The sequence below is a fragment of the Neofelis nebulosa genome, chromosome 1, assembly GCF_028018385.1.
Source record: "Neofelis nebulosa isolate mNeoNeb1 chromosome 1, mNeoNeb1.pri, whole genome shotgun sequence".
Classification (NCBI taxonomy): Eukaryota; Metazoa; Chordata; class Mammalia; order Carnivora; family Felidae; genus Neofelis; species Neofelis nebulosa.
This window is the reverse complement of record NC_080782.1, coordinates 196410716-196430177: the sequence shown is the minus strand read 5'-3', so window position 1 is coordinate 196430177 and position 19462 is coordinate 196410716. Positions and strand designations below refer to the sequence as shown.

Here is a 19462-nt window from a genome sequence, read left to right as displayed (position 1 = left end):
TTTTCAGACTCATTTTAGTTTTCTTTTTGTTTTTTTCTTCTTAATGTTTATTTATTTTTGAGAGAGAGAGTAGACGAGGGGCAGAGAGGGAAGCAGAAGATCAGAAGCGGGCTCTGTGCTGATAGCAGAAAGCCCCATGTGTGGTTCAAACTCACGAACGCAAGATCATGACCTGAACCAAAGTGAGATGCTAAACAGAGCCACCAGGCACCCTAGTTTTCTTTTTTTAAATTGCCCTTTTTGTCCTTCAAGGTCCAACTTACATATCTTCCCTTCATACACTCACCTCTCTTCCTCCAATTAAAAATAATCAACTCTTCTTTGTGGCCTTGGAATTTTGTTTATGCTTTAATATAGTACTAACTATAGTTAGCTGGATGATATAGATTGTAGCATGGTGAATGCACTAGGACCTTCTAATCATATCTCTGCTCACAAGCCCTTTTGTTAGTTTATTCTGGGTTTTATTTCATTCTCTGTGACTTGCTTTTATTTCTAATGCCCATTATTGCAGAAAGGAAATACAGTTAGGGACTGAAGCTTCTCCACCTACTAACTGTTCATGATTAATAGTACTATAATGGCAATATACTTGGAATTTTGTTATTGAAATAACTTACAGAACAATGAAGCTATCTTTGAGAAATGAAAATTGCAACCAGTTTGTGATGACTTACTGACTGAAATATATAGATCATCTAGGAATGAAAAATACATCATTGTTTAATACACTTAAAGAATTTAATTCTGTCTATAAAATTAAATCTAATGTTTCTGTTAGTTTGCTGATAGAATATTTTTTGAAGACCATTGCAATCAGGATGATGTCAGAAAATAATGACATGACATTTTGTGATATCTATTTTAAAATGCACTTCCACTTAGAGAATAATATATGAAAGCTATTTTCTTCTTAATAAGTTATCTGTACTCCAGTTTTTTGTGAACTATTTATTTCTGGTTCATAAACCATTTGATTGAGGAGTCTTTGTTGGTTGATACGTTTTAAATTTTAACTTTGTTGTTAGTATCACAATGTAAAAGATGACATTTCATACTGGCACAGCAAGTAAGCGTTTCTGTCCAATAGTTATTACATAGATTTATTTAAACGATGTGGATTTTCATGACTTTCTACTGATATTCTCCATGAATAATAAACACAAAACTCTAATACCCAATCCAGGTCTTTATGGGAGATATGGTAATATGATGTAAAAAAACACTTGCTTTAGCCAACTTGGCAATAAATTATATTAAAAAAAACACTTTGTTTGCAGTAGACATGGTTGGACACAAATTAGAGCTTTAACATAGGCTGTGACTTAGAACTAGGTACTTTAAGCTCTTGAAGTTATAGTTTACTTCACTATAAAAAATGGTTAGAAAATAAACATACGGGATTTGTAGGAATTATATGAGCAAAATTATTTATGTTATACTCTATATTTATTTATAACTATGTTAGAGAAGTGGATTTTTAAAAAATTAAGTGGGTCTCTGAAAAAAGCTTACTGTTGGTATTTTTCTTGATCCAGACTTCCAGTTTAAGAAAAAAACAAGATTTGATCTGTAAAGGCGCTCATATCTTGTTGTGTCATAACCTAATTATTCACTCTTGTTACCTTCTGCTTTTTGGACATTACCCTTAGATGTTATTAAATGTGTCATTCAATTTCAGTTCCTGCTATCATCAGTACTATTAGTGGGTGCCTCACCTAACGCTCTGACTTCATACTTTCTTGAGCCCTACAGGAATATCGACTCAGCTTCACTTAGCTACTTCAGTGGTTACACCCTGGATCTTGGTATCCACTAAAATTCTATCCTGAGAAGTACTGTTCCATCTCCAAATCACCATTCTTTAGCAGCAATCTCTAGTCTTTTATCCTGTTTGTACACTACTTACATTTATCTGTTTGTCATCTTATCAGGACTACATGTCCTTTGTCTCTTCTTCTTCCTAACCTATCAGCCCTCAGTTCTCTTCTCTTCCATTCCTCTGTAAGTGAGATCCCAAGGGTCATCGCTTCAGCTAGCTCATATCCCATTTGTTCCCATTTTGACACTTGTGATCTCTATGTTATATTTTTTCATTTAAAATATTTTATAGAATATTTATTAACTTCTCAAGACCTCAGTTTTCTTGTGGGTACTGTGTAATTATACTTAGCTCATTAGATTATGGTAAGGATCAAACAAGTTATATATACAAACTGTTTAGCCTACCTTTAACCCACGTAGAGATAAGTTATGGAGAAAGATACTGGGACATTTAGAGGTAGACCATGTTTGCACCTGTACTAGTGTGTGTTGCTATAGAAATACCAAGCCAGGTAAATTCATATAATATCCACCTTAGGTCACCAACCTCAAGGGGGTCCTTAAGATTGTCAGATAGTCCACTCTAAGCAAGTACATTTATGAATCTTTAGGAAATAGATACTTATGTATTTGGAATAATTGAGTGTATACTTAAATTTTAGAAATCTCCGAGAAGCAAGGGATAATGCTGTAGCTGAAAAGGAACGAGCAGTGATGGCTGAAAAGAATGCTTTAGAAAAACATGATCAGCTCTTAGACAGGTAAGCATCCTGCATGTCTGGAAATGTTAAAACTCTTTGATTTTTGTTCCTGTTACTTTTGATTTTAGAAAAAATATTTTTAAAAGAAGTATATTTATTTCAAGTGAACTGTAGTTTACATGCATTGTTTTTATAACATATAATTGTGGCATAGACTAAAACAAGGTAATAGAACAGTTCAGTCACTGTCCTGTTTCCTTATACCCCTTTTGTCCATCTCAACCACTGCTGCTCAAGAGACAAACACTTCCTCATTTCTGTCACCATAGCTTAGTTTCACTCTTCCTGGATTGAAAATAAATGGAATTGCACACGATGTAATCTTTTGTGTCTAGCTTCTTTCACGCCACATTATATTTTCATCTATTTTGTTGTTGTATCAGTAGTTCATTCCTTACTGTTGCTGGGTAGAAATGTACCACAGTTTGTTTATTCACTCACCTGTCAATGGACATTTAGGTTGTTTCCATTTTGGAGCTATCATGAATGAAGTTGCTGTGAAATTTTCTATAAAGTCTTTTGGGCATATGTTTTTATTTGTCTTAGATAAATTTTCTCTAACACTGGAATTGCTAGTCATAAAGTAGCTGGATGTTTTACTTTCAAAGAACTTACTGAGGGGTGCCTGGATGGTTCAGTTGGTTAAGCATCTAATTTCAGCTTAGGCCATGATGTCATGGTTCGTGGGTTCGAGCCCTGCGTCAGGCTCTGTGCTGGCAGCTCAGAGCCCTGGAGCCTGCTTTGGATTCTGTGTCTCCCTCTCTCTCTGCCCCTCCCCTACTTGCACTGTTTCGCAAGAAAATTAATAAACGTTAAAAAACAAAAGAAACTATTGAACTTAACTCCAAAATTAAGTTCATTATGTACTCCCCAGTTCATTTCTTAAAAATCTGCATGTTCTGGTTTATGTGTGTTGGAGGAAGGGGAAGAGAGAAAATGATTTGTCTTTAATTTATCAATAGAAAAGTATATTATTTTTAATAGTCTAGTTAATAGGAAAATCACTGATGAGTATTAAGGTAAATATCATTGCCTCATTGAACAGCCTAGACTTTCAGTGGTTTGACTACATGCAAATAGAATGGTTACCTTTTTAAAAAAAGTTTTTATTTTGAAAATAATTTCAGACAGAAAAGTTAGTAGAATAGTACATCAAGTACATATACCTTTCATATACTGATAAACTTAGAAAATAACTGAATGGAGCTTTTAATTGTGTTAAATGAAGACCTGCAGATTCATCTGTGATTTTAGCAATACATGAAACTAAAAATTGAGGCAACTCTTCATATAATTAACCTATGACCAAAATCTTTTAGAATGACTCAAATTATTAAACTTCTGAATTCAAATCAACTTTATAAACATGATACATTAGTAAATACAATATTAGAGAAATCTTTTCTGTAATGTGGAAGTGTATCTAAATCTGAACATTTTATATTAAAATAAATTTCTAAGTCAGCTGTTTTTATTGGAGTGCTGTTATAACCTTAAAATCTTTTATTATGTATAATCTTTCCATTTACAAAACTATATGGTTTACATAAAAGATTTGTCTCTTTGTTGATGTTTTGAACGTGACGTATTTAGGAATGGCTCTAGAATAATATTTGTGGACAAACTAACAAACTCTATTTTTTTTAATGGTTATTTATATTTGAGAGAGAGCAAGAGTGCACAAGCAGGGGAGGGGCAGAGGGAGAGACAGAGACAGAATATGAAGCAGGCTCCAGGCTCTGAGCTGTCAGGACAGAGCCCAACGTGGGGCTCGAACCCACAAGCTGTGAGTTCATGACCTGAGCCAAGTCGGACGCTTAACTGAGTGAGCCATCCAGGTGCCCCCAAACTAACAAACTTGAAAAGGAAGTGTAAGATTTTTTTTTAATGTTTATTTATTTATTTTGACAGATAGCGCACCAGTGCACGAGTGGGGGAGGGGCAGACAGAGCAGGAGAGAGAGAATCCCAAGCAGGCTCCACATTCACATGGAGCCTGATGAAAGGCTCAATCCCATGACCATGAGATCATGACCTGAGCCAAAATCAAGAGTCAGACACTTAACTGGCTGAGCCACCTAGATGCCCCAAGAAAGCATAAGATTTTAACTAGTAAACCAGAACTTATATTCAGGCAGAATTTCATAACTTACTAGCTTTGGTATGTTTTTGTGAATTTGGAGAAAAGAGAATAGTAGTAAATCTGACCTTAAAACTGGTAGGGGGACCTGGGTGTCTCAGTCAGTTGGGCATCTGACTTCGGCTCAGGTCATGATCTCGTGGTTTGCGAGTTCAAGCCCTGCATCAGGCTTTGTGCTGTCAGCTCAGAGCCTAGAGCCTGCTTCGGATTCTGTGTCTCCATCTCTCTCTCTGCCCCTCCCCTGGTCACGCTGTCTCTCTCTCTCTCAAAGATAAATAAACATTAAAAAGAATTTTTTTTACTTGGCTGTTTTTTTTTTTTAACATTTATTCATTTTTGAAAGGCAGAAAGAGAGCGCAAATGGGGGAGGGGCAAAGAGAGAGGGAGACACAGAAACAGAAGGAGGCTCCAAGCTCTGAGCTGTCAGCACAGAGCCCAATGTGGGGCTCGAACTCACGGACTGCAAGATCATGACCTGAGCCAAAGTCGGATGCTGAACTGACTGAGCCACCCAGGCGCCCCATTATACTTGGCTATTATATATTTATACTAAGCTCTGTTATGTCCTAGATTCTGGCACTCTAAAATCCTTATTTGTCCATATACTAACAACTGGTATTTATCCTAAAGGCCATAGGATGCTTTAGTACTTAAAGGTATCTTTTGAATAATTGAATTCAATTATTTAAATGTTTGTAAAGCATGTAGAACAGTGTCTTGCATATAAGTAGTAATACAGAAATGTTTGCTGTTATTATAAAATAATTAGTTCAGTTCTGTTTACTGAAATTTTGCTATTTAAAAGTTGATCTTTCAAAATCATTTTCCACTAGAATTTTGAATAAACTAGAACAGCTCATTTTTTTATTGAGGTTTAATTGGCATACTATATTGTATTAGTTTCAGGTATAAAACATAGTGATTTGGTATTTATGTACATTACGAAATGATCACTACAATAAGTCTAGTTACCATCTGTCACCATGTAAAGGTTTTAAAATGTTGTTGACTACATTCCTGATGCTGTACATTACATCTCTGTGTATTATTTGTTTTATAACTGGAAGATTGTACCTCTTAATCCCCCTTGCCTGTTTCATCCATCCCTCTACCCTCCCTCTGTTCTGGCAACCATCAGTTTATTCTCTGCAGCTGAGTCTATTCCTGTTTCTTGTTTGTTTGTTTTGCTTCTTAGATTCCACATGTGAGTGAAATAAGGTATTTTTCTTGATTTATTTCACTTACCATAATTCACTCTAGGCTGTAAGTCACGAGATTTCATTCTCATGACTGATATTCTGTTGTGTGTGTGTGTACACATACCTACATACATGTACACTCACACGCATACACATCACATCTTCTTTATCCATTTACCCCTCTTGGACACTTGGGTTGCTTCCATATTTTGGCTATTGTAAAAGATGCTGCAATGAACATAGGAGTGCCTGTATCTTTTCAAATTAGTGCTTTTGTTTTCTGTGGACAAATAACCAGAAGTGGAATTACTGGATCATATGGTATGGTAGTTCTGTTTTTAATTTTTAAAGGAACCTCCGTACTATTTCCCATAGTTGCTATATCGATTTACATTGCTACCGACAGTGCACAAGAGTTCCCTTTTCTCTACATCCTCACCAGCATTTGTTATTTCTTGTTTTTTCAATAATAGCCATTCTGACAGCTGTTAGGTGAAACCTCTTTGTGGTTTTGATTTGCATTTCCCTGGTTAGTGATGATGAACATCTTTTCATGTGCCTGTTCGCCATCTGTATGTCTTTGGAAAATGTCTATTCAGGTCCTCTGCCTGTTTTTTAATCGGATTGTTTTCTTAATATTGAGTTGTAGGAGTTCTTTTTATATATGGATATTAACCCCTTTTTATATATATCATTTGCAAATATCTGCTTGCATTCACTATGTTGCCTTTTTGTTTTGTTGATCATTTTCTTTGCTGTGTAAAAACTTTTCTAGTTTGATGTAGTTCCTTTTTTTTTTTTTTTTTTAGTTTTGCTTTTTGTTGCTTGTGTCTGAGGGGACAGATCCAAAATAATATTCCTAAGATCAGTGTCAAAGAACTTATTACCTATGCTTCCTTCTAGGATGTATGGTTTCAGGTCTTACATTTAAGTCTTTAATCTATTTTGAGTTTATTTTTTGTGTATGGTGTAACAAAGCAGTCCAGTTTCATTCTTTTGCATGTGGCTTTCCAGTTTTCCCAATACCATTTACTAAGAGACTCTTTTTTTCCTCACTATATATCCTTGCCTTCTCTGTCATAGATTAATTGACCATGTAAGCATGGGTTTATTTCTGGTCTCTCTAGTCTGTTCCATTGATCTGTGTGCCTGTTTTTGTGCCAGTACAATACTTTTTGATTACTATAGACTTATAGTATAGTTTGAAATATGGTTGTGATACCTCCAGCTTTGTTCTTATTTCTCAATTTTGCTTTGTGTATTCAGGGTCCTTTGTGGTTCCATACAGATTTTAGTATAATTTGTTCTACTTCTGTGAAAAATACCCTTGATATTTTGATAGTGATTGCATTGAATCTGTAGATTGCCTTGGGTAGTATAGACAAATTACCAATATTAATTCTTCTAATTCATGAACATTGTATATCTTTCCATTTATTTGTTTTCAGTTTCTTTCATCAATGTGTCAGAGTTTTAGAATGTAGGTCTTTAACCCCTTGGTTAAGTTTATTCCTAGATAGTTTATTCTTTTTGATGCAGTTGTAAATAGGATTGTTTTCTTAATTTCTGTCTCTGATAGTTTGTTACTAGTGTACAGAAATGCAACAAATTTCTATGTATTAATATTGTATCCTGCAACTTTACTGAATTCATTTATTAATTATAATAGTTTGGTGGAGTCTTTGGGGTGTTCTGTATATAATATCATGTCATCTGCAAATAGTGACAGTTTTGCTTCTTCCTTTCCAGTTTGGATGAGTTTTATTTCTTTAATTGCTGTGGCTAGGACTTCCAATACTATGTTGAATAAAAGTGCTGAGAATAAGAATCCTTGTCTTATTCCTGATTTTAGAGAAAATGCTTTTAACTTTTTACCTGAGTATATTAGCTGTGGGTTTGTCATATATGGCCTTTATTATATTGAGGTATGTTCCCTCTATATTCACTCTGTTGAGAGTTTTTATCATCAATTGATGTTGAATTTTGTCGAATGCTTTTTCTGCATCTATTGAAATGATCATATGATTTTTTATTCCTCATTCTGTTGATGTGGCATATCACGTTGGTTGATTTGTGGATGTTGAACCATCTTTGCATCCCTGGAATAAATCCTACTTGTTCATGGTATATGATCCTTTTTTTTTTTTTTTTTTTTTTTTTTGAGAAAGAGTACACACAAGCAAGAAGGGGCAGAGGGAGAGGGACAGAAAGAATCCCAGCGTGGAGCCTGATACAGGGCTCAATCTCATCACCATGAGATCATGACCTATGCCAAAATCAAGAGTCAGATGCATAGCTAACCAAGCTACCCAGGCGCCCCTGGTTTGCTAATATTTTGTTGAGGATTTTTACATCTGTGTTCATTAGGAATATTAACCTGTAATTTGCTTTCTTTAGTGGTGTGTTTGTCTGGTTTTGGTATCAGGGTAATACTGACCTGATAAAATAAGTTTGAAAGCATCTTCAATTTCCTGACATAATTTGAGAAGAATAGGTATTAACTCTTTTAAATGTTTGGTAGAATTTATCTAAGAGGCCCTGGACTCCTGTTCATTAGGAGTTTTGTGTTTTTGTTTTTGTTTTTTACTAATTCAGTTTCGTTACTAGTAAGTAATCGGTCTATTAGATTTTCTGTTTCTTCATGATTTAATCTTGGAAATAGTATGTTTTTAGGAATTTATTTCTTCTAAGCTGTCCAATTTGTTAGTGTATTACTGTTCATAGTAGTCTTGTGAGCCTTTGTATTTTTGTGGCATTGGTTGTAAGTTGTCTTTCATTTTTTATTTTATTTATTTGGGCCCTCTTTCTGTGTTTCTTGATGAGTCTTGCCTAAGGGTTTGTCCATTTAGTTTATCTTTTAAAAGAACCAACTCTTGGTTTCATTGATTTTTTTTTCTTTTTTTAATTTTCTTTTAAATGTTTGAGAGTGAGTACACATGAGCAGGGGAAAGGCAAAGAGAGAGGGAGAGAGAAAATCCACAAACTGTGAGATCATGACCTGAAATCAAGAATCAGATGCTTTAACCAACTGAGCCACCCAAGTGCTCCCATTGATTTTTTTTCTTTTTTTCTTTCTTTCTTTCTTTCTTTCTTTCTTTCTTTCTTTCTTTCTTTCTTTCTTTCTTTCTTTTTTTTTGCCTCTCTTTCATTTATCTTCACTCTGATCCTTATTATTTACTTCCTTCTTGAACTTTGGCCATTGCTTGTTCTTACTTTTCTAGTATATTCAAGTGTAAAGTTAAATTGTTTATTTGACGTTTTTGTTGTTTATTGAGGTAAGCCTATTTTGGTATGAACTTCCCCCTGAGAACTGCTTTTGCTGTATCTTACAAGTTTTGGAACGTGGTTTTCCCATTTTCATTTGTCTCACGGAATTTTTTTTGTCTTTTCTTTGATATTTTTGTTGACCCTTTGGTTCTTTAATAGCATATTGTTTAGTTTCCACATATTTGTGGTTTTTCTTGTTTTCTTCCTAAAGTTGATTTCTAGTTTTGTAAAGTCCATGTGGTCTACTATATTGTTTAAGGCCAGTATTTCCTTGCTGTCTGGATTTACTGTCTGATCTATTCATTGATAGATAGCATTAAAGTGTTCCACTATTATTATATTGCGGTCAATTTCTTCCTTTATGTGTATTGATATTTATGTCTGTTTATATATTTAGATGCCTCCTATTATAGGGCACATAAATATTACAAATATATCCCCTTGTTAGATTGACCCATTTATCCTTGTATGATTCTCTTCTTTTTCTTTTGTTAGTTTTTTGTAATGTTCATTTTTGAGAGAGAGAGAGCAGGGGAGGGGCAGAGAGAGAAACAAGGACAGAGGATTCAGAGCAGGCTCTGCACTGACAGCAGTGAGCCCAATGTGAGGCTCGAACTCACGAACCATGAGATCATGACCTGAGCCGAAGTCAGAGACTCAACCGCCTGAGCCACCCAGGTGTCCTGTTACAGTTTGTTTTAAAGTCTATTTTGTCTAAAAACGGTGAGGGCGTCCTTGGGTGGCTCAGTCAGTTTGGGCATCCACTCTGGATACTGCCTCAGGTTGTGATCCTGCAGTCATGAGATCGAACCCCACGTCAGGCTCTGCTTAGCATCGAGCCTGCTTGGGATTGTCTGTCCCTCTCTCTGCCCCTCCCCCTGTTCATTCTCTCTCTCTCTCTCTCTCTCTCTCTCTCTCTCTCTCTCAAAATAAATAAACTTTAAAAAGAATAAAGTCTATTTTATCTAATGTAAGTATTGCTACCCAGCTTTTGTTTCCATTTGTATGGAATATCTTTTTCCATCCTTTCACTTTCAGTTGATATGTATCTTTAGATCTAAAGTGAGTCTCATATAGGCAGCATACAGATGGGCCTTGGTTTTGTCTGTTTTTTATCCATCAGCCACCCCCCTTGTCTTTTGATTGTAGAACTAGGTCTATTTACATTTAAAGAAATTATTGGTAGGTACGTACTTATGGCCAGTTTGCTCATTGGTTTCTGGCTGTTTTTGTAGTTACTCTGTTTCTTTCTTCTTTTCTTCCTCTTCTTTATGGTTTGATGCTTTTGTTTGGTGTTATGTTTGTATTCCTTTCGCTTTATTTTTCTTGCTATTACAGGGTTTTGGTTTGTGGTTACCATCTCTCTCTCTCTCTCTCTCTCTCTCTCTCATAGTCTATTTTCAGTCAGTGTTTGCTTAAGTTCAAATGCATTCTAAAAGCATATTTTTACTCTGTCCCCTACCATGTTTTATATTTTGATGTCATATTTTACATCTTTTTATTTTGTATATTCCTTAACTAATTATTAGAGATGTACTTGATTTCACTTCTTTTTAACATTCATATTAGCTTGATAACTGCTTGCCTCTTAATAACTATATTATAATAACTTACATTATATTTTATGACTATATTATATATTAAATATTATATATTATATGTATTATATAATACCTATATTATAATAACTATATATAATAACTTAATAACTACAATTGCCTCTGTTAGTGCAATTTTTTCTTTCATATACTTTATTTCTAGTTATAACTTTTTTCTTCTCTACCTAAAGAAGTCTCCTCATTTCTTGAAAGGCTGATTTAGTGGTGTTGAACTACCTTAGCTTCGCTTGTCTGGAAAACTCTCCTTTGATTCTGAATGATAACCTTGCTGGGTATTCTTGATTGTAAGTTTTTTCCTTTCAACACTTTGAATATGTCATGTCACTCCCTTCTGGCCTGCAAAGTTTTTGCTGAAAAATCAGCTGATAGTGTCATGGGGGTTCCCTGGTACATAACTAGTTGTTTTTCTCTTGTTACTTTTAAGATTATCTCTTTATCCGCCTGGGTGGCTCAGTCAGTTGAGCGTCTAACTTGATTTCCTCTTGGGTCATGATTTCATGGTTCATGGGATTGAGCCCTGCATCAGGCTCCGTGCCATCATTTTGAGATTCTCTCTCTCCCTCTCTCCCTCTCTCTCTCTCTCTCTGCCCCTCCCCCATGTGTGTATGCTTTCTATCTCTCTCTCTCAAAATAAATAAACTTTAAAGAACTAAAAATAAAATTAAAAATAAAAAAAAGATTATGTCTTTATCTTTAATGTTTGACATTTTAATTATAATGTGTCTTGGTGTGGATCTCCGGGTTCATCTTGTTTTGGACTCTCTGTGCTTCATGGACTTGGATGTTTGTTTCCTTCCCCAGGTTAGGAATGTTTTCAAACATTATTTCTTCCAGTAAGTTTTCTGCACCTTTCTGTCTTTTCTCCTTCTGGGACCCCTATAATGCAAAATGTTAAAATGTTAGTACACTTGATATAGTCCCCAGAAGTCCCTTAAATTATCCCCATTTTTTTAATTCTTTTTTGTTTTTCTGTTCTGATAGAGTGATTTGTACCACTTGTCTTCTGTTTCTCTGTATCATCTTAATCGGCTGTTGATTCCCTCTTATGTTTTTCATTTTAGTTATTGTATTCGTCAACTCTGATTGGTATATTCTTATGTTTTCTCTTTGTTGAAGTTCTCCCTGTATTACTAATCCATTCTTCTCCCAAGTTTGGTGATCATCTTTATGGCCATTACTTTCAACTCTTTATCAGGGAGATTACTTACCTCTATTTCACTACCTACATATATAGGTAGTGGGTAGTATATACCTCCCTACTCCTTAAGACACAACAACACTGGAATTAGTCCAGTGGATAACCCTGTAATGCCCTGCAAGCATTCGAGTGAAAGGAAGACAGTTGTATTTCTCTCAGTTTAGATCAAAAGCTAGAAATGAGTAAGCTTAGTGAGGAAGGTATGTCTAAGGCTGAGACAGGTTGAAAGTTAGGTCTCTTGTACCAGACAGTTAGCCAAGTTGTGAATGCAAAGGAAAAGTTCTTAAAGGAAATTAAAAATGTTACTCCAGTGAACACACAAATGATTAAAGAAAAGCGGGGGGGGGGGAGGGGGGACAACCTTATTGCTGTTATAGAGATAGTTTGAATGGTCTTGGATAGATAAAACCAACCATAACATTTTCCTAAGCCAAAGCTGATCCAGATCAAGGCCCTATCTTCAATTCTATGAAGCCTAGAAGAGGTGAGAAAGCTGCAGAAGAAAAGTTTGTAGTTAGCAGAGCTAGCAGAGATTGGTTCATGAGGTTCAAGGAAAGCAACTGTCTCCACAACATAAAAGTGCAAGATGAAGCAGTAGGTACTGATATAGACACTACAGCAAGTTGTACGGAAGATCTGGGTAAGATCATTAATGAAGGTGGCTACACTAACAACAGATTTTTGGTATAAATGATACAGCCTTCTTTTGGAAGAAGATGCCATGTAGCACTTTCATAGCTAGAGAGGAGAAGTCAATGCCTGGCCTCAAAGGATAGGCTGACTCTCGCAGCTAGTGACTTTAAGTTGAAGCCAGTATTCATTTACCATTCCTAAAATCCTGAGGTCCTTAAGAATTATACACTAAATGTACTCTTTTGTGATCTATACATGTAACAACAAAGCCTGGATAACAGCACATCTACTTACAGTATGGTTTACTGACTCTTCTAAGCCCACTGTTGAAACTTATTGCTCAAAAAAAAAGATTGCTTTCAAAATATTATTGCTCATTGACAGTGCACCTGGCCACCCAAGAGCTTTGATGGAGATATACAATGAGATTAATGTTGTTCTCATGCCTGCTAACATAGCATACATTCTGTAGCCCATGGATGAAGGAGTCGTTTTGACTTTCAAGCCATCTTTTTTAGGAAAAACATTTTGTGGGGTGCCTGGGTGGCTCGGTCGGTTAAGTGTCCAACTCAGCTCAGGTCATGATCTCACGGTTCTTGGGTTCGAGCCCCGCGTCAGGCTCTGTGCTGACAGTGTGGAGCCTGGAGCCCATTTTGAGTTCTGTGTCTCTGTCCCTCCCCTGCTTATGCTCTGTCTCTCTCTTTCTCTCTCTCTCTCTCTCTCAAAAATAAATAAATCTAAAAAAAAGAAATACATTTTGTAGGGGTGCCTGGGTGACTCAGTTGGTTAAGTGTCTTTTTTTAAATTTTTTTAAATATTTATTTTTTAGAGAGAGAGACAGAGTATGAACAGGGGAGGGGCAGAGAGAGAGAGAGACACGAATCCAAAGCAGGCTCCAGGCTCTCAGCTGTCAGCACAGAGCCCGACGTGGGGCTCAAACCCATGGACCGTGAGATCATGACCTGAGCTGAAGTCGGATGCCCAACCAACGGAGCCACCCAGGCGCCCCAAGCATCTGACTCTTATTTTGGCTCAGGTCATGAGATCAAGCCTCACATCTGGCTTCGTGCTAAGTGTGGAGCCCGCTTAAGATTCTCTTTTTCTCTAAGCCTCTGTCCCTCCCCAGCTTGTACACACACTTCCTCTCTTTCTCTCAAAAAATAAAATAAAGAGAAATGCATTTTGAAAAGCTGCCATAGGTAGTGGTTCCTCTGATGGATCTGGGTAAAGTAAATTGAAAACCTGGAAAGGGTTCATTATTCTAGATGCCATTAGGAACATTCATCATTCATTCATGGGAAGCGGTCAGAATATCTACATTCACAGGAATTTGGAAGAAGTTGATTCCATCTGGCGTGGATGACCTAGAGGTGTTCACGACTTGACTGGCAGAAGTCATTTCAGTGATGAAATAGCAAGAGAACTAGAATTAGAAGTGGAACCTGAAGATGTGACTGAATTGCTGCAGTCTTGTGGTAAAACTCGGGGATGAGTTGTTTTTAGAGCTCATCAAAGAGGTGGATTCTTCAGATGGAGTCTGCTCCTGCCAAAGATGCTGTGATGATTGTAAACATTAACAAAGATTTCAGAATATTACATAAACTTACCTGATAAAGCAATGGTGGAGTTTGAAAGGACTGACTCCAATTTTGAAAGAAATTCTGTGGGTGAAATGGTATCCAGCAGCATCACATACTACAGAGAAATCGTTCGTGAAAGGCAGAGCCAATCAGTGCAGCCAACTTACCTTTTTCTAAGAAATTGCCACAGGCACCTCAACCTTCAGCAACTACCAGCCTGATCAGTCAGCAGCCATCAACTTTGAGCAAGACCTTCCACCAGCAAAAGATTACTAGTCAGTAAAAGCTCAGATGATGGTTAGCAATAAGGTATTTTTTAATTAAGGTATGTACATTGTGTTTTTTAGACAATGCTATTGCATACTTAATAGGCTACAGTATAGTATAAAAATAATTTTATATGCACTGGAGAACCAAAAGTTTCACTTGGCTTGCTTTAAAATGATACATTATTGCAGTGGTCTGGAGCTGAACCCATGATATCTCCAAGGTATGTCTATATCTGGAGGATCATATCTCAAGGTCATAAAAGCCATATATGAAAGACCCACCGCTTATATCTAGGATGTGGTCTGTGATTCCCTTATCTATAGAATCATGCTGGAATCTGGGCACCCAAGCTTTAAACCCAAGGGTTTAAGAAGAAAATGACCAAAATGGTGTAAAGATTTTTTAAAGTCCTTTTAGTGCTATGTTAAAACTGACTACAAGTATTTGGAAAGTTCTCATGTGAATGATCTTGGTTGCTCTACTTGGTAAGACCTAAGGTAGTAGAATTGGGACCACTGGGTAAATATTACAAGAAAGAGTAAAAATAAACTTTCTAATAGTATTTTTAAAAATCTCTTAGCATCTAATATATTGTCCATCCAGCTGTTTAGGCATCAACTGGCCAGATGTTCAGTAGGAATATGCTCGTGAGGATTGAGACATCAAGTGGGTAACTTGATGAATTTGGAGTCTCTTTGGATCTTGAAATTATCTGTGACAACTCAAAAGAGTTAATACACTGGTTTTGTTACCTTACAAAAGGAATGGTAAACCCACGCTATTTTTGAGAGTATTATTTTTAAAATCTGCAGTTCCTATTTTTTTCAAAATAAAAACCTAGTGTTTAGGCCTATTATTTGAAAAGGACACATATATACACACACACACACACATTTTGTTTAATATCCACAAATTCTTTTGAGTGTAAATTGCTTAGAAATATTTGAACGCCTATATATTTTGAGAATATATTTTTTTGTATATAGTGAAACCCAAGGAATAATTTTTTTGTTTTATTTTTCAGAGGTTGAGCTTTTAGTACTCAAATATGTGATTCTGGGGTGCCTGGGTGCCTCAGTTGGTTACACATCTGACTCTTTTTTTTTTTTTTTTAATTTTTTTTAATGTTTATTTTTGAGAGAGAGAGAGAGAGAGAGAGGGCATGAGTGGGGGAGGGGCAGAGAGAGAGAGGGAGACACAGAATCGGAAGCAGGCTCCAGGCTCTGAGCTGTCAGCACAGAGGCCGATGCAGGGCTCCAACCCACAAGCCATGAGATCATGACCTGAGCCAAAGTCAGACACTTAACCGACTGAGCTAACCAAGTGCCCCCACACATCTGACTCTTGATCTCAGCTCAGGTCTTAATCTCGGGGTCGTGAGTCCAAGCCCCATGTTGGGCTCCATGCTGGGTATGGAGACTACTTTAAAAAAAAAAAAAATGTGATTCTGACTCCCTTTGTATCAAAATTGGAGTAAATGTGTTTCAATCCTTAGATGGATTGTGATTTCCCTGAGTCATGCTTAATTAAGGCTTCAGGCATGCCTATACACAATTTTCTAGTCAAATATAATTAGCCTCAACTTCATTTATGTTAAAAGTTTTTATCAAATTCTTCCTTTCAGGGTTACATGACTTTTGTTATTATAACGAAAAATGTAAGGAAGTAGTATGCTACTTTCAAAGATGAATGAAAAAAAGCCTTTTTACTTCAGTTTTCTATAAAAGAATGTACTTTTCTCAGGCATATAAAAGACCTATGTGTCTAGCAATTCAAGTTCACTGGTTTAATAATAAGTAACAAATACCCAGTTTTCATGTACATAAGTCGTTATTATCTCATGTTTTGTTGCTTCTGAATCTGCACACATTCTGAGGATTCTTTCTGCCAAAATGGGTAAATTTTAAAACTCAGTGTGAATAGTAGAATAAGTTGAACAGACTGTTTACTTTGGGAGCCTACAGAGAAGTCTGTATATGAATGTAAAGGGAAAGCTTGCAATCCAGAATTAATTTTAACAGTATTTTTTTTCAGTTATGGTTGTTTTAACTGTTTTAAATATATATATTCCATATTTTGAAATAAATTTGGAATCATTTTCAGTCCATAAGTATTTTTAAATGAGTATTCCTTGAAATTATTTTCAGTCCCTACAATTTCTCTGGTAATAGGTAGATTTTGTTCTTATTTTTTTACTCATAGAAGATAAAAATAAGAGAGAATAGGAGATCTGATACATAGACTTAGTGATTTTTATGCCATACTAGGCTAGTTTAAAGCTTGATACAGAAGCTTGTATTTCTGTATACAGAAATATTTCTATACAGAAATTTCTATACAGAAATCCTGAATTTCCATTCAGTGCTATCTCCCCAAGAGTAGAACAGTTTTGACATGCCTACCTCATTTTACCTTTTTTCATACTCGTATATTGTTTTTTCTTTGTTTATCTGCCTTTTAATCTGCTACTGGCTTCAGCAGGCAAGTAAATGTTTGTGGCATTTGCAAAATAAATTTAATGAAGGGAAGATACTAAGATTTGAAATAAAAGCTATGGTATTGTACTTAAACTCTGATTCTCTTAATAAATTATGATAACTTCATTCATATTACTCTTAGGTCATGATTACACAAAGTAATTCACATCATACGTATTATTTGAATGAAGAAATTCCTAATTCTCAATCCTAAATTAAGTTATTCTTTTGTCATACTTCTTTATGAAAGAAAGAATACAATAAATTACTACTTTTTAAATGAAATTTTTTAGTATTTGATTTTTTTTTTTTTTTTTTTTGCTTGATAATTTGCAAAACTCTCATTAGTGGACCTCTCTAATGATCTTCCAGAATTAAAAATTTTTCTTTACTACTTAATTTCTCTTATTCTTTGTAGTGTTCTATTTGCCCATATGTTTTCTTTGTTTATATTGAAATAGTCTAGCCCTGTGTCGTCCTAAAATTTTTCTTCGCTTCTAAGCTGCTATACCATTCGACATATATTCGTCCACTTGCATAGAATTATATCTCAAGCAGTACTCATTACATCTTAAGTGATTCTGTTTTTTTCCCAGTAAAGGTTTCAGTATTAGTACTATTATAGTGTTTACGAAAGCATTAAGAAATTTATTGTTGAGATGAGAAATATGTATTCCTTTTTACTCTGGACAAAAGACTCTGAAAGGAACTGGTAAGATACTCTCATATTCATATCACAATGTGTGAATTTTATTTTACGCCATGTACAATCTGTCTTCCTTTTTCTTTAGTAAGTATTGGTCTGATCTGAAATTCCTTGTCCCACCGGAAACAGTAGCCTAGAGAGTCCTTTAGCCACTCACGGATAATTAATTGCTTATAATTGGGCTTAGAAGGTACTGGTTCTAAAATGACATGCCTATTCTTCACCTCAAAAGAACATATATTGAATATTTTTGTGTGGCAAGTCAAAATACATACAGACACACTGAGCAATTTGGTATTATTTTCCATCAGTCCTTTTTCTTAAAAAAAAAAGAACTGGGGGCATCTGTGGTAAAAGGGATATGTACTCTCTATCAGGAGAATTAATAATGAATGCCAGCGTTTTTACCTGAAATTTTGTGGGACAGAACATCTTTATACATGAATGGACTAGAATTATCAGCATATTTTATTGTGTAGATGGAACAATTGATGTAGGGAAACACTGTTTCCGTACCTGCCAACATAAACCTCTTCTCAATCCTGAATAACTGAATGTCACTTCCAGAGCATCGATTCCCTTTTTATCTTATAAAATCAACACTGTGCTCTCACAGTCTATCTTGATTCATATCCTTTTTCAGCTTCTTATTTCAAATTTCATACATGGCACAAAAGCTCCAAGAATGGGACAGGGAAGTCCTGTACAGTTGACCCTTGAACGACATGGGTTTGAACTGCACGAGTCAACTTATATGCTGATGTTTTCTGAGAAATTACAGTATAGTACTGTAAATGTATTTTCTCTTTCTTACGATGTTTTTAGTAACATTTTCTTTTCTCTAGCTCTATTGTAAGATTTTTTTAAATTTTATTTTTATTTTTTTAAATTTACATCCAAATTAGTTAGCACATAGTGCAACAATGATTTCAGGAGTAGATTCCTTAATGCTCCTTACCCATTTAGCCCATCCCCCCTCCCACAACCCCTCTAGTAACCCTCAGTTTGTTCTCCATATTTATGAGTCTCTTCTGTTTTGTCCCCTCCCTGTTTTTATATTATTTTTGTTGCCCTTCCCTTATGTTCATCTGTTTTGTCTCTTAAAGTCCTCATATGAGTGAGGTCATATGATTTTTGTCTTTCTCTGACTAATTTCACTTAGCATAATACCCTCCAGTTCCATCCATGTAGTTGCAAATGGCAAGATTTCATTCTTTTTGATTGCCGAGTAATTCTCCATTGTATATATATACCACATCTTTATCCATTTATCCATTGATGGACATTTGGGCTCTTTCCATACTTTGACTATTGTTGATAGAGCTGCTATAAACATGGGGGTGCGTGTGTCCCTTTGAAACAGCACATCTATATCCCTTGGATAAATGCCTAGTAGTGCAATTGCTGGGCCGTAGAGTAGTTCTATTTTTAGTTTTTTGAGGAACCTCCATACTGTTTTCCAGAGTGGCTGCACCAGCTTGCATTCCCATATTGTAAGATATTTTTAGTAACATTTTCTTTTCTCTAGATCTATTGTAAGAATGCAGTATATGGAATACATATAAAATGCAGAATATGTGTTAGTCAACTGTTATTGGTAAGGTTTCCAGTCAGTGGTAGGCTATTAGTACTTAAGTTTCTGGGGAGTCAAAAGTTATATGCAAATTTTCAACTGCACAGGCAGTGGGTTCCCCTGACCCCTGCATTGTTCAATGGTCAACTGCATATCTTTTATCCAGATTGACCCCTTTTTAACATTTTGCTACATGTATCTTTCTTATTCTCTCTC

The 19462-nt window shown here is 35.6% G+C and overlaps 1 protein-coding gene across 6 annotated transcripts in view; it reads left to right on the top strand.

The window, feature by feature from the left end:
- The window catches only part of PIBF1 (progesterone immunomodulatory binding factor 1), a 207329-nt gene that overhangs the window by 59003 nt on the left and 128864 nt on the right, over positions 1–19462 (top strand). For all 6 annotated transcript variants that reach the window (XR_009248370.1, XM_058683081.1, XM_058683088.1 and 3 more), the window contains exon 10: positions 2487–2585. Coding sequence is in view for 5 of the 6 variants with exons in the window: in XM_058683081.1 (XP_058539064.1) it covers positions 2487–2585 (99 nt within the window). In the remaining variant the exon portion in view is untranslated. The remainder of the gene's footprint in view (positions 1–2486; positions 2586–19462) is intronic.